The sequence below is a fragment of the Chelon labrosus genome (assembly GCF_963514085.1).
Source record: "Chelon labrosus genome assembly, chromosome: 15".
NCBI lineage: Eukaryota > Metazoa > Chordata > Actinopteri > Mugiliformes > Mugilidae > Chelon > Chelon labrosus.
The window spans coordinates 9,681,647-9,709,474 of NC_140348.1; the positions used below are offsets into that span (position 1 = coordinate 9,681,647).

A 27,828-nucleotide genomic window follows, 5' to 3' on the forward strand; every position below is an offset into this window, starting at 1 on the left:
TTTTGGGCTTACGTCAAAGATTCCACATTGGAAAAGCTTTGAAGACTCGCTCTGTTCTGAGGCGAATCATATTTGTCCAATAACTGCTTGGCCTGTTGCAGCTGTCGGGGCTGAGATGGAATGAGTCATGTGTTACCCATTTAAGTCCAATTTCTCCCATGCAAATGCCTGACATGTGTGACTCCGCAGGGCCCTGAGTTGAAGTAGTATTTTTGAAACGAGGGGAGAGAATCAAGGCCAGAGCTGTATGACCATTTAACCACCTGCTTCACCCATGACCTGGACTGTTTAAAGAAAGTTTATATTTGGGAAACAATCTGCTTGCGTTGTTTCTGACATGGTTTTAAAGCAGGCGCAGCTGCCATGAAATTAAATGAATAAACAAAGGGGGAATGGATTCAGAGTTTCCATAAAAGGAGCTCTCTGTTGGAAAATATGACTTATATCCAAAGAGCTGTGGTAACTGCGTGATGTCGAAATATGACATTTTTCATCTCCAAAAAATAAATTGGGAGCAGGAGTTTTAATCACACCACTTCAGCCGCTCCTCCCTCGTTTTACAGCGTGCTGATCCTTTTGCCCATTAGCATGAATGTCAGATTGACTAATAAAGGTGACATTTCCACAGAGCTCTTTTGCTCTGCCTCTCCTGGAAGCTGTGGTGTTGAGTGCCACCTGTTGGGATACAACAGCAATGACATGGAGACGGCGACAGCTGGATTACAGGAGAATCATTTCCATTGTAACATAATAGTCCACTCTGCTAATGCAGAGAAAGCTGAAGCTGTTGGTCACAAACAACCAGTAAAAGCTACACCGTGGCCACCGCCTTCTGCAATAAAAATACACAGTTCCAGATTGCAGGTTTGAAAACAACCTGGAAAACATAATTAATATATAAAGGCAATCTCTGCCTGCTGATATATTCAGCTACTCCTAGTGTGCTTTTAATATTAACTTTTATAATACCAAAAAGAACTGCAGGAATGCACAGTTTCTGTTTGAATTTTCTTTTCATCTGAGTGAAAAAGCCCTTTTCAAAAGCCGCCCTGGCACGTAGCACTTAAACTGTCAGCTGAAGCCTAAACAAATGAAAATCTCTGAGGGTTAGTAGATTTGTAAGGTCGTACAACTCAACACATCTATTGATAGGAGAAACTCAAGGTTCTGCGGGCCTTCTATCCTCAAAGCTGCAGTCGCTTATAAAAATACACTGTGGTCTATAAAGAGACAGATTAATAATGCAGGGAGGTGAAAATAAACACAATGTCTGACGATGTCATATAAAATATCAATGCACTATTGTATATAGCAATTGTATATCCTCCCATTGTGTGTACCTTGTGTGCATCCTATCAACTCCAGTTTCCTTTTGGAGTAGACTGAGTATGATAGCTGAGGAGCAGATATACTCAGACACAACCACTGCTCTTGTGCACAAAATAATCCTTTATCCTTAATCCTTATATCAAGGTTTTAATACTGTCCCCTCTGGACTAAGCCATAACCTTAATTAATAATGCAACAATTTAGTATTAATCCAATTAGCATCACAATAATACCCCCCAAAAAACAGTTTGCATGCAGCAAAGTTGAGCGTTTAAGGGTGAAGAGCTCGGGTTGTGACCAAATCACTGTGTCCAAGTAAAAGACAAATCTTTACAATGAATATCCTTTCAATTCCTTCATTCATTTGCCATTTAAATTCACCATTTGCTAGAAGGAGTGATGGTGTGCAAATAAAATTAACACCACTGTGCCATGCTTTAACCTCCAAAGAGTGGATCTTGACTATTCCAGACGTCAGCTCCAATAACTCCAAACTCTGCCCTAATTGGGCCAATATAGCCAATAATGTTTAGTTAAATAAAAGCTAATGCACTGAAAAACAGTTGTGCAATGTGTGTTTTTGAATGTTCAGATTCTTTGGTTATCCAAAACAAAGGCAAATGGACTTGTTTGAGCTTTCTTGAAGATGTTTAACCACTTATCCGAGTAGCTTCTTCAGCTCTGAATGTGGTGCCCACCCTAAACTCGCACAGCCAGGGTTTGTTTACAACCAGGGTTTGTTTACAACCAAATTGTATATACAACCTCATTATCTCACGTCTTTCTAGCGCAGTACTTGGTGCAACCCCTATTGGAGTTTGTTTTTATTCATGATGTTCATGGATGTCAATATATTTAACCTCCTTTCCACCTCAACCCTCAATTTACACTAGTTGGTTATTTCAACTTCTGGTTAGCTACTTAAAACCTGATGCAATACGTAAATATTTTTTGTACCATAACATATTTACTTTTATATAGTTTCTTTTGTCTGCCTTATTCTATTTTTTGTATCTTTTTTGTATCTTGCCCTGTTGTTCCCTGCCACTGTAACACCCTAATTTTTCCGCGGGGATGAATAAAGTCCTATCTCATCTCATCTCATCTCATCTCATCTCATCTCATCTCATCTCATCTCATCTCATCTCATCTCATCTTATCTTATCTTATCTTATCTTATCTTATCTTACCTTGTCTTATCTTATCTTATCTTATCTTATCTTATCTTATCTTATCTAAATACAAACCTCGAGGATGCAGTTCTTATTGAACCGGGGGATTGTTTTCAGTCAATAGCGGTTTTATAACAACCCATTAATGAACCTGAAATCAGGATCAGTCACAGGTCAGTCTTTTAGAACTGAAGAACACACCTGCTTGAGTGGTAAAATATCTTACAGAAAAGTCAAACAAGTCCAGATGCCTTTGTTTTAGCTCTGTTTTAGATAGGCCATGCCCTGTGAATCTTCCCAGACATCTGAACTAACCTTAGCACTGGAAAACACAAAGTTCGTCATCCTTTGGTTAGAGAGGGAGGGGAATCATGCATGATCCTTTTTGAGTGTAAACTAAACCAGCGCTGGATGCCATTATTTAAATTAGGTTCAGTTCTATTTTCTTTCTAATTCTCACCATTCTTTGTGGCTATTTTGACCAGTGATATTTCAAACACTGATCCAATGTGTTATCCATTTTGTTCTTTGTGCTGAGAGAGCAAACAACCTCACTACTACACAAGCCTAGAAGCTGCACCCATTGAAGCAGCTTTATAGAGGGAATCACTGTTCTGTGATCACTGACCAGAGCCCTTTGGCCATCTCTGTCATTACCATGTCCACGCAGCCAAGAGCTGAGTCTTGAGCCGCACACTCGCACAGAATCACTGAGTAACACCAGGCCTGGGGTGAGATGCTGGCTGGCCTTTCTGTCTCAGTCAACAGAGGAGATGTTTGTTCCCTTTGTGACTGACTGTCTGACAGAATAAACTACAAAAGGAACACTCTTGATTAAAACTGGTTTTATGTTTATTTCAGTGCTGCTTTTTTTGTTTATGGTTTATCCTAGATTTCCCTTGCTTGGAAAGCAGGAAACTGGATAATCACCAGGGAAATGTTTCTCAAATACACCAGCATTTTCTTAAAAACTCAACCCACAGTGTTTTTTAATGCAGGATGTAACAAAATTATTTTCTTCCTGCATGCAGCTGGTTACGCTCTTCCCTACTTTTTCTACTATCTGAAATACTCATTGTGATTTTATGTGATGCAAGCTGAGGTAGGATGATAGATGATTTGGAACAAAGACAGGATGAGTCCGTCTCCTTTCCAAGGTCACAGGCCTTTCTACCGTTTCCTTTCTGCTACACGGACTGGCCAGACAGATTTGAATAGAAATCAACTCAGCATGCAGCCAAGTAGGACAAAATGATGTGTGTGCTGTAGATTTAGAAAGCCTCCGCAGACTTCTCACATGTTGTTTCCTGCATGGTGATATAATGAGATGTGTGATTAGACTACGTAATCACATTTTTATGTTGGACCAGTTTAAATGACGGATGAAATAAAGCTGTTGTTTGGTTTCGAACTTTAGGAAAATAAACAAAAAATATTGAATAGTTGTAAAGATTAAAATGACCTAATCGCTTTGTTTTGAGTGTTTTTTTCTCGATATATGCTGCTTCTATAGCTTCCGTGCAGTTTATTTTGCATGCCACATGTGAATAGGGCATTTGTTGTGCGGTACTAAGCCCACAGAGCCTGATCTCAACATCTTGAAGTGAGTCCATGGAAACACAAGAATTAAGTGCCAAGATCTCCAAAATATTAGAAACGATTTGATACTGTTTTATTTGTCTTTTCTGCATTGAGCAATTGGGCGGCACAGTGGCGAGGTGGTTAGCACTGATGCGTCACAGCGAGAAGGTCTGTGAAGCATGTTCTCCCTGTGTCTGTGTGGGTTCTCTCCGGGTACTCCGGCTTCCTCCCACCGCCCAAAGACATGCTCATTAGGTTAACTGGTGATTCTAAATTGGATGTAGGTGTGAATGTGAGTGTGAATGGTTGTCTGTCTCTGTGTTAGCCCTGCGATGGACTGGCGACCTGTCCAGGGTGTACCCTGCCTCTTGCCCGATGACAGCTGGGATAGGCTCCAGCAGACCCCGCGACAGAAGATGAATGAATATCTTTGAATGTTTGCATAGGTTTAGAATGTTGTGTGTGTGCATATAGACATAGTTATGGCCACTTTTACACATCTTTTACACACAATAGTGAATCAAAGGAAAAGGAAAGCGTCGTAATTTAAAAAGAAATACACCATTAGTTCCAATCCTCAGGCCCATTTAAATGACCTTTGAAATCCTTCACCACTGATTACACTGGATTTCACTGGAAAAGCACTCATGTGGGCAAGAGGTTAAACCAGCTGTTCCGCTTCTGTCCAGACTTCCTCAAGGAAGAGTGATGCTGCCCTCTCCTGTACACTTCCAGACGTTGTGAGGAAGTCAGGATGTCTCTAACGAATCATTAAAAAAAATAATAAATCTCAGTGAGCTCTCAGTGACGGCATTAAATTGCAGCAGTCTAACATTTACCCCGCAGCAACATAACTCTCCACTATCTGATCGCCTGTCAGGGAAACAGGATGGGACACTCTCTCTGGGCGGGACTTAAAGTTTGGTGACTTTTTGTTCGAAAATCCAGCAGTGGTAATTTTTTATTTGCTCCCCGTGTGAGTTACAGTCACCGGCTCGCAACATCCAGTGACCAACCAGCGCGATGGTCCTCGTTAAGTTTTTATGTGCGATCATCACCAGGGGGCTATTCATCCTGGTGTCCCTGATCGGAGTATGGAGGGTGACGTGGGTGAAGAAGGATCCCACTTACTGGCTCCTGACTTTGCTGTTTTTGCCGCTTGTTGTTGAAATGATAATAACACTGAGGCAACGAAAGGGACAGGATTACAAATGGTAAGATGTGGCATGCATAAATGTTTCTAAATGTGCTGTAATATTGTAATTGTAATACAATTGAGCATGCATTTATCTGCCTCACTCTCTGAGCTAGTCATTTATTTATTTTTTTGTGCAAAACTACTGTGCTCAGATTTTCTTTGCTTCATAGTTGTACAGTAATACACAATTAAATTAAACTTTTGTCATCTTCCCCCATAGACTTTATCCCTTCCCCCACCCCCTGTGCATCCTGCATTCTGAACGTCCCTCTGCTAGCATTGTTAAAATATCCTGGGACAGTGAGGATGGGGTGGTACCCCTAACTCCAGGAACACAGCCTCCCCAAACAGCCTTCCTCTGTGGATTAAATTAATCTCCTAACAATAGCCCGTATATTTTATTTTCTCGAGTGCTGAACCTTCCCTTTCATTCATTCAGTTTAGTTCAGTTAGTGAAGAGAAACAACCACCCTTTCATTTCTGGCACTGTGCTCAGATGTATGCAGAACAAATATTTGTGTTTAATTATGAAGCCGCAGAAGAAGGATCAGTTTCTGTGGGAGTATTATCTAGAGGAGAGATCTGAAAAACAACGTGATACATACTTACATAAAAAATGGTCAAAAATATTCTTTAGTATAGGAAAAACGAAGAAAAAAAGTAGGAAATGTCTATGTTTGAAAAACTGAAACCCCAGATTTTTCTTGAAAACAGGCCTGAACAATTGAAAAATTATAAAAACTTACATAATTGTTATTATTTGCTTAAAATAATATATGACACAAGACATCATTATAAATTACTATAACTATGTTGATTCCCTGCACAATGAATCCTTATTTCCAAACGTAAGGTAACATGCTTATTTGGTACATACGTCGGCAAAAAAGTCACATATGTCAGAATAATTACCATATGAGTATGCTCTACATGTGGTAATATTCATGTGTTGATAAAATGTTGCTGGTTGTCTTGCAGGTTTTCTCCACCTATCTTTGTGTTTCTCGTAAGTATCATTCCCACCATCTGGATCCTGGAACTCCACCACCAGGAGAACAAATCCAGCGACCCTCAGGTACTCCTTGCCAAAACCACTAAAACATTCTCGGCTGCTTGAAAGAGCATTTCTCGTTGCTTGCCAAACATGCAATCTATGGACAGATGTTGATGGGTGTGGAAGGTTGCGTAACTAAAAAATAAAAGCACTTTGTGTAACTCATTTTGCTGAAGCGTCTTTTCAACTGTTTTCAGTGCAAAAAGCTCAACTCCTGGGAGAATTTGCGCCGAGTGATCAATCTGAACGAGTCCGTGCAAAATGCCACCCTCAACTACCTGCAGGTAAAAGTGACTGAGTTTTGTTTTGTCACAGTGTATTAATTGTAAACTATAAACCTTGCAGTAGGAGCTGAAACAGCAACATAAAGGCAAATTCACAAAAAAAGTACAAAAAAAACTCTCTAGGAGTTGGTTACGCACATATCTGCTATGTGTCATTTACTGGTATTCGAACAGCTCTGTCTTGTCGCTCTGAGGCTCCAGGGTCATGGATCTTGGATCAAATATGTTTTTGGTCCCAGGAATCTAACAGCCTCACAAACCCCCAGAAAAAAAATATATATATTTTGCTGTGTCTACTTATCTGGACTAGCAAGTGTTAATCTGTCTGAATTTGGAATAGCTACTTCATACTGAAGTACTTACATACTTTTTTTTCTGTGTTAGTTTTGTTTTACTGTCTCCAGCTTTCAGTGAGTATTGAGTAGGAGTTAAAATGATTACAAGCTGTGTTTCATGAAAACTTCTTGCACTGCAGGATGGATGAATGACAATATGTATCACTATGAAACTTCAGCATTTACGCCATGACTAATCCAGTTATCAGACACTCCAGACTCACATTTCAAACGCAAAAATAATCTGTCCACATGCTGCATTTTGAGATTTTCCATATATTTAGTGTTTTTTGTTTTACATTCAAAGTTTTTTATTCAAATGTCAACTTTGGCCCAAAAGATTTCTGCCAAGCTCTGCAGTTGCAAAGAGTCCAAGTCTCTGATTTAAGGTTCTGATAATCTCTTTGTGTAAATCACTTGAAACAAAGTAGTTATCTGAACCCTAAACCGGATTTTTAGCATAGTCATTTGAAATCTCTGAGGAGACTTATGTGGAATTTGAGGAAAAGATTTTTATACAGACTGTCTGGTTTCCAGAAAAAACATAATCATCAGAGGATCGGAAGTCCAGATGCAGCCCCAGTGTTTAAACAATTCAGAAAGAACTGACCAGTGGAGACAGATAAAGGGTCTTTCCATAAATACAGGTCATTATCTCCCCATTATCTGTGGATTTTGTTTTGGACAACTTCTGTAGAACTCTTCAGTTAATTGCACTAATAACAGTCTGAAGAATTGTTGGTGTTTGCTTCAAGGAAAGTGAATAAAAAGGAATTCGTGCTCATCTTTTGCTTAAATTAGCGAGAAGAAACCTGCAAGACATCTTAGTGTCATCAGATTTGAAAAGTTGCCTCTTGGATTTGATTCTGTGCAGAGGGTGTAAGGTCACTGGACTGAAAACTCAGCTGCAGACTGCTGAAAACTCAGCAGTCTGTTGAACGCTGTGGTCAGTGACAAAGAAAATCATTTCCGTCTCATCATGATTTTGATTAAGAAAGTTATAAGTCATCAAGGCAATGAATTAGCAAGACTTGAGAGGTCACAGGCTTCACGAATATATTACCAGCACGGGAAGGTTAAAAGATACATCAACTCAGAGTGGGAACAGAAGGAGGATTTAAAGATCGCAGACTTGACCGCACCCCTGAGGAACATCACTAATCAGAGAAGCTGAATGAAGCAAGCTGTCAGCAAAACAAACAAAAACCTTGCACTTTTATAAACAGGAGGAAAATCACTTACTCTACCAGATAGCCAAGTCCGTTTTCTTAGAAAAACTATTAAAATAAAATGATTATCACCATCAATAGCAGCACTTTAACCTTGAGGAAGCTGTATATGTGCTTTGCTTCAGATGACGCGAAACAGATGTAGGAATAAACTCAGTTATAACTTTAAAATAATTTCATCGCTAAAATGAATGTCTAAAGTACTGTATTGCAAACAGCAACATACTTATAATACATGAACATATAACACAGTACAATGTTCAGTTCATTCATTTAAACCCACGGTAGCTATTAAATCAGAGAATGCGGTGAAACGTTGACCATGGATAAACAACGCTGAGGCAAACAGACTTTCTGCTGTTGACTGTAAATTCACATGGCCTGAAGCCAGGGTGACCTGCTACAATAAGAGGTTTTGTACTGAATAATACAAACAACAGCTTGACCCTCACCACGTCCAGATAAAAACTTAACGGACGCACTAAATGGTTTCACTTCTGAAGAACAATGTCCAAGCTGTGTTACGTAATGAAGTCATTGAAGGATAAGTGTGGCTATATTTGACTGCATTATTCTTATCGTCAACAAGCCCAATTAAAACTTGAAATGACTGACGTGAATAACAATATATGCGTTGTCAGAGTCTAATAAGCTTATTTATCGGAGCCATAGTCCTTCACTGTAATCTCAAATATATATATAAATTAGTCACAGTGTCACTCTGGCTGACATGGCCTTTCATTATGAGGAATGTGGGTATTGTTGTTTATTCTGAGTCCGTTCCACTCTGACCTTCCTGCTGCTGTGAACACTCATTAGTGGACCGAATTCACCACTGATAATAGTCCCGAACAACCGTAAATGTGTGTTTTAGTTTCGTTTTACTGTGACCAGCTTTCAGTGAATTGTTAAGAGTTAGGTTTTTAAAAAGAGGAACAACGGTGTGGGCATCGGTTTATTCATTTTCATTTTCATTTTTTGTTGTTATTTGTCCTTTGTGTATCTATAGTCCTCTTTTCAGATGTCAGATTGGCTGTGTTCATTGTCTGGGACTTCTAGTTTTCTAAATTTGTTACTAGTTTCGATTTTTTTGCATCTTTTGCTTTGAGTTGCTGCACATAATCCCCCATAAAAGAAACACAACTTGGCGTATTTGCTTCTCTGGATTAGGAAGTGTTCAGCAGTCTGATCTTGGGTGTACAAAACACACAAGGTTTGCCATTTCCACTAGTTTTCAGGCAAGGCTTTCTTCATAAAGGGCTCTATTCAAGAAAGCCCAAAAGCACAGACCCAAAAATGTAGAGCGTGTCCCTTGACATAGAAATATATCCTGTCTCTTTCTAAAGAATTGATCATGAGTTCATGCTGTGGTTTTGGAAAACCACTTGCGTTGCAGGACAGTTTTATCACAATTCTTAGGAGTAGTAAAAAATCAGTATGTATAGCATGTGATGACTAACCATGTCATTTTACACATTATCTGCACAGCTGGAATTGAAGACTCTTGGTTGAAAAATTGTACATCTGTCCATCCATTTGAAATGAATCTAACTGGTGACTGGTTTTAGCTGTTCACCTCAGCATCCTGTGCCTCCATGTTTATACGTTTCCCTGTGTACTACATTTAGATCATATAAAAGTGGGAATGTAATGCGTTCTTTGTTGCGTCTTTCTGTTGGATTTGTTGACAGTAAGGAAAAATTTAATTCCAGCCTTTATACAGTGACTTACTGGATAAGGGCTCAACATTCAGAGAGTTTTAGAAAACAACTGTGACTAGGTCAGATTACTGTTTTCTCCAATGATAGCATTAAAAATTAGCTGCATATTAAGTGATGATGAAACTGTTTGTTGATCTCTTTTTCTTTTCCAGGGTATAAACCAGGTGTTTTCAGCCGTCTGTTCCAATGACTGGATCCTGGCTCTTCACCAGATCCTGCTCATCCTCCTCATTGTGGGGAAGTGGCTTCTCCCGCTGGGAGGTGGAGTCACAAGAGACGAGCTGTCTCAGCTTCTTCTGATTTTTGTTGGCACCGCGGCAGACATCCTCGAATTTACCAGTGAGACGCTGTCAGATGTCAAGTGGGTGGATAATTTTGTCACTTCTTAGTTATAAAAATACTTCATAGTTTTCTGAAAAGGTTTCTGATCAGTGTTGTGGAACCTGTTCCGTATTGAGGCCCATATCAGTTTTATAACGTCATTAAAGAGCCATACTAAATTATTGAACACAGCAGACTATATCACACTAATATCTCTAATGCAATGGCTCCAAATGCTTCTCTTCGGTGTGGTATCTAATACCAGGTCATAGTTATTATGATGCAGTTGGTTTTAAAGATTTTGGATCCGTTTTAAGCAGAACTTCTTTTTAGAAGTTTTGGTCTCCTATTACGTGCTCCAATTAAGAGACGAGCAGCCGCGTTCTGGACCAACTGGAGACGTGCGTGGGAGGACTGGCTGACCCCAAAATAAAGTGCGTTACAGTAATCCAGCCGAGATGTGATAAAGGCATGGATTACTGTCTCAAAGTGCTGATGTGTAAGAAAGGGCTTAACGTTTACCAGCCGCCTGAGGTGAAAAAAGCTGGACTTAACCACTGCACCAATTTGCCGATCCAATTTAAAATCATTGTCCATCTGGAAGCCCAAGCGTGAGACTGCTGGTTTTACATAAGAATACAAGGGGCCCAAATCAACAGGGAGGGGTTCACAAAAGTCACTGGGACCAAACACCATTGATTCTGTTTTATTTTGGGCTTCAAAATTTAAAATGTTCAAGGCCATTCAGGTTTTAATGTCTTCAAGATACAGCAGGAGTGGTTTGAGCGAGAAGGCATCCTTCTTCTTTACCATGCTTTCTCAAGTGATGCGGCTTGTTTGATATGCAGACGTTCGAGGGAGGAAGTGCGTTACAATAATAGTTCCTCAAAATAGTCAAAATAACTTGATGGTTTTCTGATTAAACAGGAATAGAAAAACAGGAAACATCTCATCCTTCTGTTTTTCTTTATCTTGTGCCATATCTTGTGAAATGTCTGGTTTTGAGGACAAAGTTGTTGTTTTTTTTCTCAGTTTTTTTTTTCTTCTTTCTCTGGTGCTAACAGCTAAAGAGCAACAACAAAGACACTCCTTCACAAATTCCCCTTGCGAATCAGGTTTTGACTTGTTAGCTCATTCACCACTAAACAGGCCGCTGTGTTATGAAAAATTCTTCCTCCAATTTAGCCAGTTTTCAGCTGTGATGGTGCTTGACATTGGCCATTTTCATCACTATCAGCTGGCTCGCCTTTTACTTGACCCAGAAATAATCATTTGGAAAGCGTGACATTCCTGTTTACTTTTGACAGCTGACATGTGTCATGTGTGATGCATATTAGGGATGACTCGTGCCTGTGCATGTGTATGTCGTGGTCACCATGGCTGTGACTATATTATTTTCTTGTATTGCAGTATAGAGATTTTAAAATCTTTTTATTTATTCCTAAATTGCCTCATGGGCTGCATCAAACTGTATTGAAGGCTGCATCCAGCCTATATGCTTTAATCATTCCCCACCCCTGGTCTAGACTGAGCCCTATACAAACACATTGTACATTTAACATACACAAAGTTGAAGGAACTAACTGAAATAAGCCTGGCAACTCTTGTATTTCTCTGCAGAGAGAAGAGTCCTCAGGTGGTCTACATCATCCTAGCTGTATGGACCTGGAGCATGCTGCAGTTTCCCCTACATCTATCTGGTCAGTATGTGTGCTTGTTTATGAAAATAATGTACAGTATGTGGAGGTAATTGAGCAGTGACAGTGCAAGGTCACTGCGAGAATCCAAACAACATGTTTAGACATCAGTAAAGTCCAAGCATCCAGGCCAGTGCTGTAAGTAAACAGTGAAATGTAGACTTGCTCTTTTATCTCCAGGACTGTCAAATAATTAACCCAAGAGTCTGTTTCATTTCCCAATCCTCGAATAAACCAATGAGGACTTTATCACAGACACGGGGAAATGTGTCTACTTTCAGACATGTGGCTCTTAAAACACACTGGCCCAGAAAGAAATCAGTCCTCTTCTTTGTTTGTATCAGTGTCTTTTTGAAGGGAATCCATGGTGGGAAATCCAAGTTGAACTGACAAAGTCTCAAGTTCTTAACTTGGCTGATGATAGGACACTGTTATCAGGCAAGACCCAACAAGCAGATGTTTTTTTTATTATATAGTACAGAAAAGAATGTAAGCCAACTGGCTGAAATCTGAGAGGACAAAAGATAGGGATTCAAAAAGAAGAGAAAGACCTGCACAAGGAAAAGAAACCTTCCAAATGATCTCAATTATTCATAATCATTCCTAAATGGACTTTAATAATGATGCTATTATGTGTATCTTTACCATCACAATGCGTTATGCAATACAACAGAGCACTTAGACTGAATGGACTCTGCTTGTTTGTGTTTGGGTGCTCGTTTGGGTGGGTCTTGTTTTATGAGTGCGATGTACAGTGCTTTTGAACGCCTCGTTAACACAACATGTTCATGAGATCCAGATTCAAGGGAACGATCTCATCAGCTTAGCAGCTGTTCTGGAGATTTTGATCATGTTAAAATCATCTAGTTATTACCAAATTGTGTTCAAACTGTTTTTCTTTTCAGTTTTGCAAATATTGGCTTAAAAGTTATTTATCTTACAAATAATTGCAATTTATTTTAATTTGTTTGTCTTTTTCCAAACATTTGCAGCACCTGCTTGTTTTTTGATCGTATTAAACGGTTTTAATTCAGTAAGGTTATTTATTGAAGTAAGACTCAGATGATCAGATGAATGTACAGTAGAAGATAGGGACAGGGACCACCTGGAGGCACACAGATAGGCTGCTGGTGCAGCAGCCTATCTGTGTGTGGCTGGATGCATTGCATGCTTGGACGGATGGGCGCACACATACATGCAAACACAGATAGGCTGCTGCACCAGGCCAAGAATATGGAGGTTGAAGTTGACAGGGTGGGAAAGCAGAAGTGTTCAAAAGAACAAAGCAGCAGGAATAACAAGATTGTGAAAGAACAGAGACAGAATATGTGAACACATCCATCTTATTGGGGCGCCCCATAAACTGAGGCTACAGTCTGCAGTGGCACAGGTTTGCTGCTTGTCATCTCCTCTCTCCCACCCCTTTAGTTCCTGTCTCTCTAGATAGATATAGATATAGATCCCTATGAGAATAAGAACAGAAGAGCCTTATTGATTTTTTGCCTAAGCTTCATTTGAATAGCAATATATTGTGACAATAGTAGAAGTTAAGGGCCTTGATGTAAATAATTGGAGGCACATAATAGCAGAAAATGATGATGTCACCGATGACATCATTAAGAGAACACCCCCAACTGTGAAAACAGTAAAAATAAAATATGACATTTCTGTTCAGCTGTTCTTATGCAGATGAATCGAAATGATACTGCAAAATTCTCCAAATCACAGATAATCGCAATCAGGCAGTCACGAAATAGCGGTGACAGGCCTAGTTGACTCTTCGCCTTGAAATCAGCATTTTCTGTCCGAAACAGCGGTGTTAGTTTTCAGACGGCTGCCAGTATGAAGCAACTGTTTGAGGCTCCATGTCTACACTGTGGTATATTTAACAATGACAGCCTTTAAAGGGGAACTACTGTTTTTTACAACCTGGACCTTATTTCTGGCATAAAATATGGTTGTTTACTCACCTATATAACTTTTGTGTAATTTGTATTCCTTCGGGAGATATTTAGATCTGTGTATGTCCATGTATTGGGAGTGACTGGGGCACTGAAACACAGCTTCTAAATAACGCATTATCTGCTGCGAAACTCGTTCATTTCGCCAATATTTTGTTATCGTACACTAGTGCTATTCCCTGTTGAGTCCGGAGTCTGTAGATTGACCTACAGAACCCGGATGATGTCTTCTGACGAGTTTCACGGCAGACAATGCGTTATTTAGAGGCTGCGTTTCGGTGCCCCAGTCACTCCCACTACATGGATATATGCAGATCTAATTACCTCCCGAAGGAATACAAATTACACAAAAGTTATATGGGTGAGTAAACAACCGTATTTTATGCCAGAAATAAGGTCCAGGTTGTAAGAAACAGTAGTTCCCCTTTAACCCCCTTTAACCTGGGAAGGGTATAGGGGCATAGCACATGTATTCCTGGGGGTTGCCACTGACCACGATATTATGGAGCTTTGCTGAAATGAATTCCTGATATGTGAAAATTGAAACTAAATGTAGGCTGATGACAATCATGTGGAGTCTCACGACCACATTCATGCCATCACTAGTTGTCCTGGAGTCCCAATTAAAAACATCAGGTGCCTAAGAGACTACCCCCAGCTACCACAGTGCTAGTTTTATTCTACTATTGTTTTTTTTTCTCCTACTTTTGAACAGTTGTGAACTCCAGGCAAGATGAGGAAGGTGATCCGGGAATCCAGGACGGCTCCCTCTTGTCTAATCACAGCACTGACATTTGGAGCATCGTGGAGGCCTTGTTTATCCAGGACGGCCCTTTCCTGGTGGTCAGGCTCACCGTCATGTTGCACTTCGACGTCTTCCACCAAATGCTCTGCTTCTTTGCCATCAAGAACTTCCTTGTGGTCATACTGAATTTGTACCGGTTGATTGTTATATTCCAGGACTTCAGAACGTCCAGACAAAGTGGTGGCAGCAACCCCGTCCTATAAGTCAATTACAGTGTAGATGGGACTCTGGGAGACGGAGGGACCCAACATTTTAAAGGAAAAAAGGGAAATGCTTGCTTCCTGTTTTCTTCTCACAATTTATTATTTGGAATCAAGATATCAAGATGTCAATGATTATCACTGTTGGTAGCAGAAAACTTAGAGCAAACATTTCCCTGCACTTACAAGGAGATGAAGTTTCCAAGTTCACAATCAGCACTTGACTCCCTAGAATCAAATTCATTTTCAAAGCTCGTACTTCCAGTCATTGATGTTTGTCAACTAACACAGCATTATCTTTTATTAATTACTCACTGTGCATGCGTTTGGACACACAGGGCACACGGCCAAAATAAAGGAAGCAGAGCAGAACAGGAAAAAGGCGTTGGATTCCAAGTAAAAAATGTCTCGATAAAATATTTTCTAAACAATTAATGCACATTACTAAGTCTGTCAGCACAATGCAATACGAAGCATTAACATTGTTAAAAAAGTGCAACATACTCAGCCAGTAGCAGAAATCAGTAAACTAATGTGACAAGAATTTGGCAGATTTCTATCAGCGTGACGTCTAGCCTCTGACTGAGAGGATATGAGGGTAGTGGGTACAGGAAGAGAAGAAGAAAGAGAGATATAATGGATTACCAAGAGGCTGTGAATAGAGGAGGAGGAAATTCCCCGTCTGAACCCAGGCAGGAAGTTAAAACTGATATTGAAAAGTATCCATAAGTGTCCATATATGGCTGTTTGAGAGAACCAAGATTGGATGATCTTCCTAAACATTGTTTTAAGGTATTTAGCATCTCTTGGATAATTGCTCTTTGAAATGCTTTTCACAAAATAAAAAAAAAAGATTGTATTGGTTCATATCTTGAGGTCATTCTATCCTTACGTTTACTTTGATGGTTGTAACTCTGTAACTTGTTAGAATATGCAATGTTTTTTTAAAAAATAAAGAGACTGAAAACAAATAAAACTGCACTCAGGCAATGATCTTTGTTGGAGCTGTGTGTGTGTGTGTTTGCGTGAGTGGCGCCTTTCAAATGAATTGGCATAAAGAAATTTAGGACCTCAGCTCAATATGTTCATTCTGACATAACAAAACAATATTACTGTTATCATTAGCTTTTAAGTTATATACCACAAAGAATATCATTATATCCTGTGTGTTGTTTAAACCCTATAATATTGTGGTTATATGTTAAAGTGGCTTTTTTTTTTGTCCTAATCTCTTCTGATGTCCACAAACACAAATTCAGACTTATCCTATGTCCCTATTTCATTTATTCTATTCTTTCTCCTGTTTTTCTCGCTCAAAAAATGCAAAATGTGACACATGCTCCCTTCATAATATCAGCTCCCTTTAACACAAACTTCATCCGAACACCAAATCTGAATCAGGTTGTACAGTAAATGTAATAAAGACAGCCTATTGTCTCCCCTCTGTGGACATCAGTGTATTAGCACTTTCATGATGGTGTGCCGGGACAGCTTACTTTTTGTTTGAGCTTTTGCATCAGAATCTGTTTTATTTGAGGGCAGACGAGTTTTCATCTCACAGTATGTCATCTTGACAGCTGTCACAAAAATGTCATGAGAGTTATTACTCTCCGTCTACGGCACCGTCAAAGAGTGACTGACAAACTTTAAAATGGAGTATTTGAATCACATCCACAGAGTTTGACAGGGGTATCGATAAAAGCAGTAACACAAGAATATAGATAGATAGATAGATAGATAGATAGATAGATAGATAGATAGATAGATTGATTGATTGATAGATGGATAGATAGATGGCTGTTGGAATTCGCTGGGCTGCCACCTTGTGGTAATTTATTACACTGCATCATGTTGTTATTTTATAGGGCGGACTCTCATTTTCTCTTTAATCCCTCCACTCACTTTCTCACAGCCCAGTCACCTGTAATGACTAACATTAACGCTGAAACTTTTAAATTTCGAATGAATTGCGTGGGTCGGGACCCAGGTGGTTCACGCATACGCCCGAACAGTCACAGTTTGTGTTTATCCGATGTGTAATACGAGCCAGTCAATGGGGCTGGGCCTGGATTAGCTTCTGTTGCTCACGCAAGCCCAGCCCTTCAGGTCCAAAACCTGGTAGACGGGTGCATAACACTCTTGGGTGGGGCTGAGGCTTTTTATCTCCTATCCACACCTCACCCACTAGCACTCGCTCTCTCTCTGCGCAAAGACGAACAAGACGCCAGCCTGTACATCCGGACGGACTACAACTCCCGCTGACTGCACTTCTCTCTGTCCCGCTCCACGCACTCTTATCGTCGGTCATGTTTCGCTGTGGGATCGCCTACCCTCGATGCAGGTGGATCTTGCCCCTGCTGCTGCTCTTCGCCATTATTTTTGACATTATCGCCATCGCCGCCCAGTCGGGATGGGTCGAAGACGAAGACGCCAAGTCTCACTACGCCAATATGTGGGAGCACTGCCGAGGGAGGAATGACGAGTGGCATTGCAAGACGCTCATGGAGTACTGTAAGTGTCAATTTACACCTCACAGAAAACACAACAGCTTACTGACACATAATAACACCAGTGGGTAAATAATGGATAAATAATGAATACATTTAATACCACGAACCCAGTGTGTGTCTCTTTGTGCACATGTTGTAACTTGAAGGGAATCGACCTCTAAAACACTCCAGGCTGAAGGGAGAAGGGAGGCCTTCAGTCTGTCGGTCAGGCAGAATGAACTTTGGTCTGTCATTAACTCTTCTTTTATCATATTCAGCCTGGACAAATATAGCAAAGAGAAGGAGAGGCTTTATGGAAGTGACGCATAACCTCCTCCACATATTAACTTTAAACATGTTATACAAGAGAAATTCTTGAAATATTTTCTGTCTTTCCTCCTCCCAATAAGGCAAAACAAACAAAGTAATTTAAAAAGTGGAAGAAGACAGTTAAAAAAAAAAACAGGAAAAAAACAAGATTTTATCAATGCACGCTTATTTAAGCCTTGAAAGAGAACAGATCTATAGATGGGACGGTTAATAGTAATAGTGAAATGGATCCAAAATAGTTTGTCGAAACCGATCCAGTTAAAAAGTCCTGTATAAAACGATTCATACAAATGTCCGCAGCTTGGTAACCTTCTAAAGCTTTCAAATAAATAGTGATTGAATATTGTGTCAAATCAGATTGATTCCCATTCACACATACACATTTACAGTATATCTCCAATCATACGTCCATTCCTTTCTTTGTCACCTTTATTTAATTTTTTTCTCCAGCAAATCAAGTAGAACAGACATGCTCCTACGACAGTTACTTAGGCACAGCTAACACCCGTGCTACACATTTACAGAACGGCTTTAACAACTGCTTCTAATACTTCTCACCGATGAGGGCTTGGTGGATTCTTGTGAGACAGTCACACATCTGGCACATTTGGAATATTCCAGATAGATTTTTTCCCCCCCCAGTAGAAGCAGATTTTAAGATGACTGTTTTTAACACAGATACGACTATTTGTAGATATGGTATGGTACGGTATGTGTAGATCCAACTGAAGACACACAACTCACAACACACACACACAGAAGTGCTGAACAATGCCTGAAGACAGAGCCGCATTCTGTTCTCTCGCTCTCTTTCCTGCTCAGGTTGTATATTCTACGCCCTCTACCCCAACAAAGACAGCATTGTTGCTCTTATCAGAGTCTGTGGACATTGCCTAGCTAAGCTAAAGACATGGAGCTGGATGTCATTACCTAACACAACCTGAGAACTAACCACAGATCTGAACTTGTATATGTTTTTATATAGCACTTTTTTACCTATTGGTACTCAAATCACTTTACAGTCACAGTGACCCATTGGCTCAGCACAAACACATTCACACACTAGCGCCAAGCACTGGTGCTCAAGGACACTCCGGTTCGTGGACAACCCGTTCTACCTACCGAGCCACAACCCCAGCAGATTACGCAGCAGGTCAATTATGTTCTGATCAAATCCTCATCATAGTTAAGTGAGCCATCTTTTCTAGATGAGAACTTTCCTTTGCTGGGGTTTTGACTGTTAGACAAAACTTTGCATTTAAACACATCACCTCAAGGTCTACGGCTGAAAATGTTTCAGTATATTTGCTTTTAAATCTACTAATTAGTTAATCCAAAAAAAAAAAAAGCGCGAGGAATAAAATGAAAACAATCGTTAGCTGCAGTGTTAATTGAGATAATTTTCCGATAATATGAACTCACTTGGCTCTGTGACAGCTGCTTAGAGAGTCCAAACAGAAACAATTATCGGCGAAATCAACACTGATTAAACACAAATGTTTTTGTTCAGTTCTCATAATTATAACTGGCATTAAGCCATCACCATAGATCCAGCTTGTGAGGACTGACAACACAAGTGTTTTTCAGGCATTTGAGTCTCATTTGAAGTTTCAGACCAGGCGGGTTTCTTTTGTCTGAATTGTGCCTTGCTACTGTTTTGGCCGAGTCTTCCCAATTCTCAGCAGGACTCAAGTAGTTAAACAAAAGACGAACGCAGCTGCCAGAAGACTGCTGGCTGACTGTAGGATGCATTTTTGCCCTGCGGTTCCTATGGCCTGAATACTTGTGGGAATGTGCTGAAAACCAGGGAAACAAACATGAGCGGTTCAGACTGAGTGTGCGGATGCAGGATGGTGTGAATGTTGGAACTGGGCCAAACGAACCCCCCATCAGGGTTTTTGGACACTCCCTATATTGATGGGAAGACTGTATTCCCGGGAACTGCAGCTTTCGTGCAAACAACAAGACTAAACGTGTTCCCGTGACGGTGTGGAGGTGGGGTGACAAAACATATGAAAATAAGATAATTACAGGTTTAATCTGAGTCATGGCACAAGCTGGCACGAGTTGCCGAGGGCATTTGATCCTTGCATTCACTTTCAATGAGATTTAACCCCAATTTTATGAAAACGTCTTTTCACTAAGATACAAAAAAACAGTGTCTCTGTATTTCTAGCACCAGAGCTGCTGGTCGGGCAGGTTTCCCATTAAGATCCTTTCATAGAAAGCGAGGGTGTCGAGCTGATTCCCCTCTGTCTGTATGAAAGCCTTCTTCTAAGAGGTTTGATGAATATTATCCTTGACCGTCAGACTGGATCTGAAGGTTTGGAAAAAAATAAAATCTCCAAACACATTTGTGAGGGCCAGAGTCTTTGGGCGAAGCTGCAGTAAAGGACAGATTTCTGGGTGCGTGAGATGATCTTAAAGTGTACAGAGCAACCTTAAGTCTTTAGGCTTAATCAGAGGGGGGTAAACAGACGTTGAACAGCTGGATGACTTTAAGGATGAGTGACTGGCACAATCAGTCTGGGTGCAGACCCATCACACCCATGTACACACCCAGATATGTTCTTATTGTTTATTGAATACAAAACATGTAATGAAGCAAAGCAAAGTGTTTCATCACAGAACAAACACGGCCATTACAGTATTAGAAGAAAATATGAACCAACTTGAAGAACTTAAATGTAAATGCAACAAGTGGGATCTTTGTTTTTCCCAGAAATATGCACATTTTAATTTGAGAAATTACTCAGAGTTAGGGCTCATCAGCTGTTCATTTATTAACTAGTTTACTAGTATATATACTCAAACACTGCTTAAAGCAAAATTTTATCGATTGTGCAGAGGAAACGCAATCTTTAGTGGATCTTTTTGAAGTAAAATACTTATCACGGGGGTGACCCTGTGATAAGATAATCGTGTTTAGCTGATGCTTCATGTCTTATTTGGCTGCCATTATGTGGTGTGTTTCTGCCTGCATAACCTTATCCACATAGGCTATAAAGCAATTTGCTCATTGCTTTTTCATGTTCATCAGTCACTTCCATTGGTCATCACTTCAAAAAATTTAGATTCAGTTCACGCTGCCAGAGGCTTTTGTACCAACCTTCGCTACAACTTTGCTGAATTTCCCTCGTCTTTTGTCGCCACATTGCCGCTAATTTCGCTCTGTGCTTAAGCCGCTTTATGTTGGACGAGGGTTAATTAGAACAAACACTGACGGAGTATTTCAAATCACTGTGTTTATTTTCGGGTGTGGCTTCTTCGCTCAGGTCTAATTATTTTAATTTGTGTCCTCACACACACACACACAAACACGCGCTCACACAACGACAGTATACGAGCGTCTTCATTAACGTTAACAGAAAAACATTTTCAAGCAGTGTTTCTTCTTGACCTGTGGATAAACCTCTTTCTGCCCCGTGGGAATATTAGATAAGTTTGTCACGTTGTAGTCTGAATTCATTCATGTAATCTTGACATGATAGTTTAAGGCTTCTGAGTAGCGTGAAGAGCGACAGTGTGTAGTTGAATAACTTAACATTAACAAGTTAAAGTGGGGAGAGCGTTCAACCAGTCAGACGAGTCTGATGTGTGGATAATAACAGCAGTGCCTCTGGCTGAGGCAGGTTGAACTTACCTGTACAAACACACACACACAGAGCTGTGAATAATTCAGAGTGTGGATGGATCCAGTATCGGCTAACTGGATGTAGCAGTGGGTAAAAAGTCCATACTCTACTATCCTTGTCTGTACTCTTGAACTATAGAAAGTCCACCTGTATGGTCGCAACAAGCTTAGTGTTTAGTAAGTCTTTAGTCTTAAATGCTTGTTAAACCTTTTCAGAACACGGTGTGTTTTTAGAGACGTGAGATTCCCAACAGAGTTTCTGATGCATAGTTATCTTAGCTCAGTATTTGTCATCCAGTTTACGTTCCGATGACTGAAAAGCACACAGAGTGGGAGGTGTTTTACAGTTCCTTTTTAATTACAGAAATCATGTCTGCGCAACTGGCAGAGAACTGAGTTGTTTTTAAGGGTGTGGCGGGTGCGTGCATGAAAAGGACACAATTTGTCACCCTCTCTCCCGACGCTAGATTGATCCTCACGAACTGTGCTGACTGTACTGTTGTGAGTTCAAGCGTTCTTTGGTACAGCGATAATGACACACGTGGACAACACCGCACAATAAGTGACTCATTTATTTCCTGAAACAAACTTGATGAGGTTTGCGTACAGTTTACCAGCAGGCAACACACTGATCAGCCGCAAATAAATATTTTTGAACAAAGTCATGCATAAACATACATAAAATGCATTTAGCACATGTTGGGGAAATTTGTTCTCGCACCTGTTTTCAGAAGTGGACAATTATGTAAGAATGTAAGATAATTATGTAAGATAGTAATAAAACAAAGCAATAAAAGCAATAAAAAGAAATAAAAAGAAATAAAACAAGCATCTTCCATCTGCACTGAGATGTTTGGATGGTGTGAGACGTCTGCAAGCAAATCGACTTAAAATTATAGAAGTGAAAATGGACAAAGAGGGGTGTTAAAAGTTGAAAGGGGTCATGTTCCAATGTTTCCTCCAAAATGTTACTTTAAGGTTGAATCATGAATTTGTTATGGAAAAGGACACCATCAAGAGAAAAATAAAATGCCTACCCCTAAGTTGTGACTTAACATTTTTGTTCCACTTGACGCTAACTTTACTCTAATTTGATTTCAGCTTGGGCCCAGGCAGTGGCTGCTCTCATGATCATTGGCCTCATCATCCTCTTCTTTGCCTTCATCATCTCTATTGTGGGCATGTGTAATTACAACATGAATCTTCTGGTCACCGCTGCAGCACTGTTGATCCTTGTTGGTAAGTTGTACGCGCACACATACTCACACACTCACTCACACACACACACACACAGTAACATGACTACAAACGATTACTCACACATCTGTAAATTAATTAGCTCAGTCGGGTGGAGCAGTACCTGAGAAGAAAGCTAAAATAATAAAGATAAAAAAAACGGACTAACGCAGATTAGGCAAGTCTTTCAGTTTTATTAGACAGTAGAATTATCTCTTGTTACTCACACTCATCCATAAATAAGAATAATTTAAAGAGAGAACAAGTGTACTTTACGTGTAACTACAATTTCAGGGAGAAACGTGTCTGTGTTTAAAGGGTCAATTCACCTTTCATTTTAGTTTTTTATTTTTTTCTTGAACCCTAGCTAAAGATCCCTGATTATACTGATTTGATTATGCAAACTAAGAAGGCACATTGGTCTTGAGTTTTTTTTTTTTACATGTCATTTTTTAAATGCTGTAAGTCTACAGAACCATTGATTTATTAAGCAAAAGAAGCCAAATGTACCAAATATAAATACAAGAAGTTTCCCTCCGTAAAACTGTCGTATACAGCATCTATGCTATGTCAATAATGTCATATTAGTACTGTAAACATTTGTACTGCCATATGCAATCTGTACAGTTCATTCACTATTTAAAACACTTTTTTAAATATGTTATTTGTATATTTTGTATATTTTATATTCATTATGGACCGACAGCTTCCAGTACTTCACAGGTTTTGCTACACTGTGCTCAGAACACATTTTCTTTTGATTTGGCTTTATAGGGATAGGATTGTCATGTGTTAGCTGAAAACTATGCAGATAAAGCTGACAAATGGAGGCTCAAAAACTTACTGAGGCCTCCTTAGGCGGAGGAGTGTAAACAGGCTGACAGGGAGTAACACATTAAGGTCAGGGAGAGGGAAAAAGGTTACCACTATGTGTAAGAGCAGATAGGAAATGCTAAAAAATGTGGCGGCGGTTATTGTGACTGGATGTAAGAATTCCACAGAAAAGGGAGTGAACGTGACGACTTGTGCCTGTTTGACGTTAAAAGGAGGACAAACTAAAAAAGGGAGTGGGGGAAAAGAAAGTGACTTGGATGTTTTCTACTCTAGTCTGACGTTGCTGTGGCGACTGCTGGTTTTGGTCCTTTTGTGCGACTGAGTCACCACACAGTCGGTTTGAGAACATGGGCACGGAGCCACGCTTACAATCGTACAGCTTTTCACTGCCAAACTGACAGGTGATTCACAGGCATCATGAAGTCTACTCTAAATGTGCCAGAGGGAGTTTTGCTTAGTTTGAACTTCCTTCGCACTGTTTCAGCTGCTGAGACAGCGTCAGAAACGATTTCTCCTGACTTGAAAAGACATGCATTTTTCCAGACGTCAGCCAGGTATCAAATAGTTTTGGATCTCCACTAGAATTTAAGATAAGCTAAGAAAGTGAAAGGCATTTCACATGTTCATAAAATATTGTGAACACTGTTTTTCTAGAAAGCTCTAAAAGTCTATGTGGTCGAACTCAAGGAAAGCATGGGCATTTTGTTTAAATCCTGACAGACTGTGTTGGTGTAATCATGTGAAATATCTGGGCTAAAACAATGTTACTGTGATCCTTTAACTCCTGTGGCGTCAGTTGTGACATACTCGTGGGAGAAAGAGCTGACGAAGCAACTTCTCACAAAGTGTCAGCAGCTGTATTTCTGACTAACTCAAACCTGTCTGTTTTTAAGATGAAGTCAATAGATCGAGTTATTCATTGATCGCCCCGCCTTTATGTTTTAAATAAAAGAAAGGGAATATGGGCGTCACACCTTTCTCAAGAATAACTGTCTGGAAAATCTGACAATAAGTGCCAGGAGTTATCACCGCCCACACACAGTCATGACTGTCTCACAGATGTTGATGTGTTGATGCAACTCTTACATGCTGTTGTGAAGGTATTTTTCACGCCCTGCTGTTAGCGTCAGCGCTGTTTGTTTGCCCGACTGCATGGCTGAGCAAGTATCTCGTTAATCAGTTTCCTTGTTTCGTGTAATGGTTTTTTAAATTGTCCCACATATACAGTGTGTATATATAATATATAATTTAGACTTTTATTAGAGTGGTGTTACATTTTTCCATTTTTTTTTCTCATGTGTGTTAAATAGTTATCTGATCAGTCTGATTCATTACCTGCTCCTCTGTCTTCTCTCATTGATCGACTTTCAATCACTTATCCATACAGTTAGGTGTGAAATACACTGATCAGGCATAACATTGTGACCACTGACAGGTATAGTCAACAGGTAAATAACACAAATTCTCCTGTTATCATGGCACCTGTCAGTGGGTGGGATATATTAGGCAGCAAGCGAACAAAGTTGATGTTACGGAAGCAGGAAAGGCTAGATGATTGGGTCAGAGCATCTCCGAAACTGCAGCAGTGTTTCACAGTGCAAAATTGGCCAGAGGAAGGAAAAGCAGTCAACTGGTGACAGGGTCAAGGGAGTCAATTTCTGCTCATGGGAAGTAAAGGATGGTTCCTATAGTCTGATCCAACAGATGAGCTTCAGTCAAAGTCTTGCAAGAGTTTTCTGTCTGTATTGTTTTATCTCTGCTGTTTTATCTGTAGCATTAATAATAATTTAACTAGTAATATTTACAATATAGGTTGTTTATGTTGCCACATCACTGTCAAACTGATTTTTTTCCCCATCCGTCTCTCTCTCTCTGCAGTGATTCTCCAGGTGATCGCACTGATCATTTACCCCATCAAATTCAACGAATTGATCTACGAGGGCAACTATTTCTACACGTGGGCCTACGGGTTCGGCTGGGGTGCCACCATCCTCTGCCTCGGCTGCGCCATCATCTTCTGCTGCCTGCCCAATTATGAGGACGAGCTGCGTGGCGACGCAAAGGTCAAATACATCTATACCTCTTCCTAAAGACAAAACCTGCGCACCGTTAGAGCCCTTAACACTTCTCACTCGGAGCCGGATCTGTACTGGCCGTTGAACTTTTTTTTACACTGTACCATTTCACCAAAGATGAAGATGAGTCTCAGTTCAGTTAAATTTGGTTTGCCAACAGAACTCCCCCCCAACCTCTGACACAAATGTGCAATGTTTACTGAATATGGACTACAATTGGATGTTGTATCTACTTAATGTACAGACCTATATTTTTAGTCAGCATCTTCCAAAATATATTTTGCAATTTTGTTTTCACATGAAACATATTCCTATTTATCTATACCTTTTAACTGTAAATGCAAGATCACCCAAGTGCACTTAACTTAAAGGTGGTAGTTTGATTTGAGCTCCTAAAACTTTACAGATGCATAATCCAGAAACAAAATTTTGCAAAGTCTGCAAAATGTAATCATGTCAGCAATGTCATCGTTTGGTTTCGTCCTGTGTGTTACGATTAGTGTGTGTCTTTTATAAAGTAAGAAGAAAAACTTGGACTTAGAAGCTGAATGTAGTCTACTCATATAGAAATGTACATACAGCGTAACAGTCTCTTTTCTTATCTGCTGTTTGTCTACGGGATTTTGTATTCACTTGTTACCAAAGGGGTATGACTGTGGGAGTTTGCTGTGCTATGTTTGGACATGTTGTGAACACTATTAATAATACACTTCACGGGTAGAGAGCGGTGTGATGGTTGATGTGAAACAGAGGAAGAAGAGGTGTGTGTGGATTTTTTTTTTTTTTTGTCATTCTGAACTGTCACTCTTTCCTGAAAGCACATTTAGATCCATTTCCTTTTAGCCTGATAATTAATCTGAGATAATCTTTCTCAGAAATTTGCTTAAGTACTGTTCGTTCAGTTTTCTCCAGTGTTTTGTTTGTATTATTTTTCCTTCCTGAAAATCGTCATTGTGGACCCTGTAAATGTAAAAAAAAAACAACAACTATGTACATTTTTTTGGTAGGGTTCAAACTTGTATGAGCTGCCTTGTTTCATAATGATGTCAACATTTTGGTTTAAAGGGAACAATATAAACTCAGTAGCTTATTCTGAGTTTTTCCACTGTGTGTATATATAAAAGATGGACGTAGCTACTAGATCTGACCGATGAATCAAATGTGGGAGTTAGTTAAAGCTGGTGTTCTTGTGAAATTCAGTAGTCACTATGTCATTAGCGAAATTCCCTTCTTCTGATCAGCATGCTGCTGGTCATTTTGAAAATTATCCTATAATTAAGTAAGTTTTTTAATTTGCTTTTTTCTTGATTGACATGTCTGGTCAATAATAATTGACTTTCTCAGATCCACCCCTCAGTCCTCCCGACTCCTCCTTGTTGTGTGGCCACTTCTGGTTCCAAATAACCAAGATGGTGACAACCACAAATGCCAAACTTTAGGCTTCAAAATAGGATGTCTGTGGCCATGTCCGTCTTTTATATAGATTCTATAGATTTTCATGTAGTTTGCCTCAGAGCAGGTCCATTTAAATAGACATCATTTTTTACTTGAGTTATAAGATATTTTTTTCAGTCATAGACAAATGATGAAACAAGTATTTTGTAATGTTCTCCATAATGTCTGACTTTGGCTGACCATTTTAATGATATGCTGAGACCATGCTGTAAAATCTTCAGACTTAACTGTGTGTAAAACTTGTGCCTTAGCTTCTTCGGTGTCGTGTTGTTCAGTCCTTGAATGTTCTGTCCAACTGGTCGGTCTGGTTTTACCGACTCAAGCTGACTGTGTTCATGTCGAGACCAAATTCATGCCCAAATAAGACCAGTTGGTTTTATTAAAATACATTAAACGATTCAGAAGAAAAATCCTTTGTATACGTCGTGTGGGGGGGAAGAGAGATATGACGATTGATTGTAGGCTATTCAACTTATGCTTTTATTTTGTAACCTCTTTTAGGTTGTTTACACAGAAAATTGTGAGATAAAATACTCTTATGATTTTTTTAATCTGGTAGACATTAGAATTGATAATGGGCATCAATCTCTGTTTTCAACACCAGCTTTCTAAACCATTGTTAGTCACTGTGTGGGTATATACTGTACTATAGGGAATCTCTCACCCAGCTGTTTTCCTGCTGTAGTATGAATTGTGTATTTTTATGCAATAAAGAGTCTCCTTTTTTGAACCAGTTACGTTTTCTGATAATTTTTTTTTTGCAAGGCAGTGACCATGTTTATATTTGAATATTAAGAAAGGAGGACAAGCTTGTTTGCATATATTGCACAATTTACCAAAGGTTTCATCATCCATCTCCACTTTGCATTAGGAAACAAAGAAACACAC

General features: G+C 39.7%; 2 protein-coding genes across 2 annotated transcripts; both read left to right on the forward strand.

Moving 5' to 3' along the window:
• Positions 1-4,693: 4,693 nt before the first annotated feature.
• On the forward strand, positions 4,694-15,964 carry LOC311500450 (transmembrane protein 26-like). Its single transcript, XM_084561863.1, has 6 exons — positions 4,694-5,296; positions 6,259-6,355; positions 6,532-6,618; positions 10,056-10,264; positions 11,845-11,924; positions 14,598-15,964. The coding sequence occupies exons 1-6, from the start codon at positions 5,106-5,108 to the stop codon at positions 14,888-14,890; spliced, it is 957 nt and encodes a 318-aa protein (XP_084417989.1). The 5' UTR covers positions 4,694-5,105; the 3' UTR covers positions 14,891-15,964.
• A 1,094-nt stretch (positions 15,965-17,058) lies between these two features.
• Positions 17,059-27,673, forward strand: perp (p53 apoptosis effector related to pmp22). The gene is made up of 3 exons (XM_084561946.1): positions 17,059-17,398; positions 22,442-22,579; positions 25,289-27,673. The coding sequence occupies exons 1-3, from the start codon at positions 17,194-17,196 to the stop codon at positions 25,498-25,500; spliced, it is 555 nt and encodes a 184-aa protein (XP_084418072.1). The 5' UTR covers positions 17,059-17,193; the 3' UTR covers positions 25,501-27,673.
• The last annotated feature ends 155 nt before the right edge of the window (positions 27,674-27,828 follow it).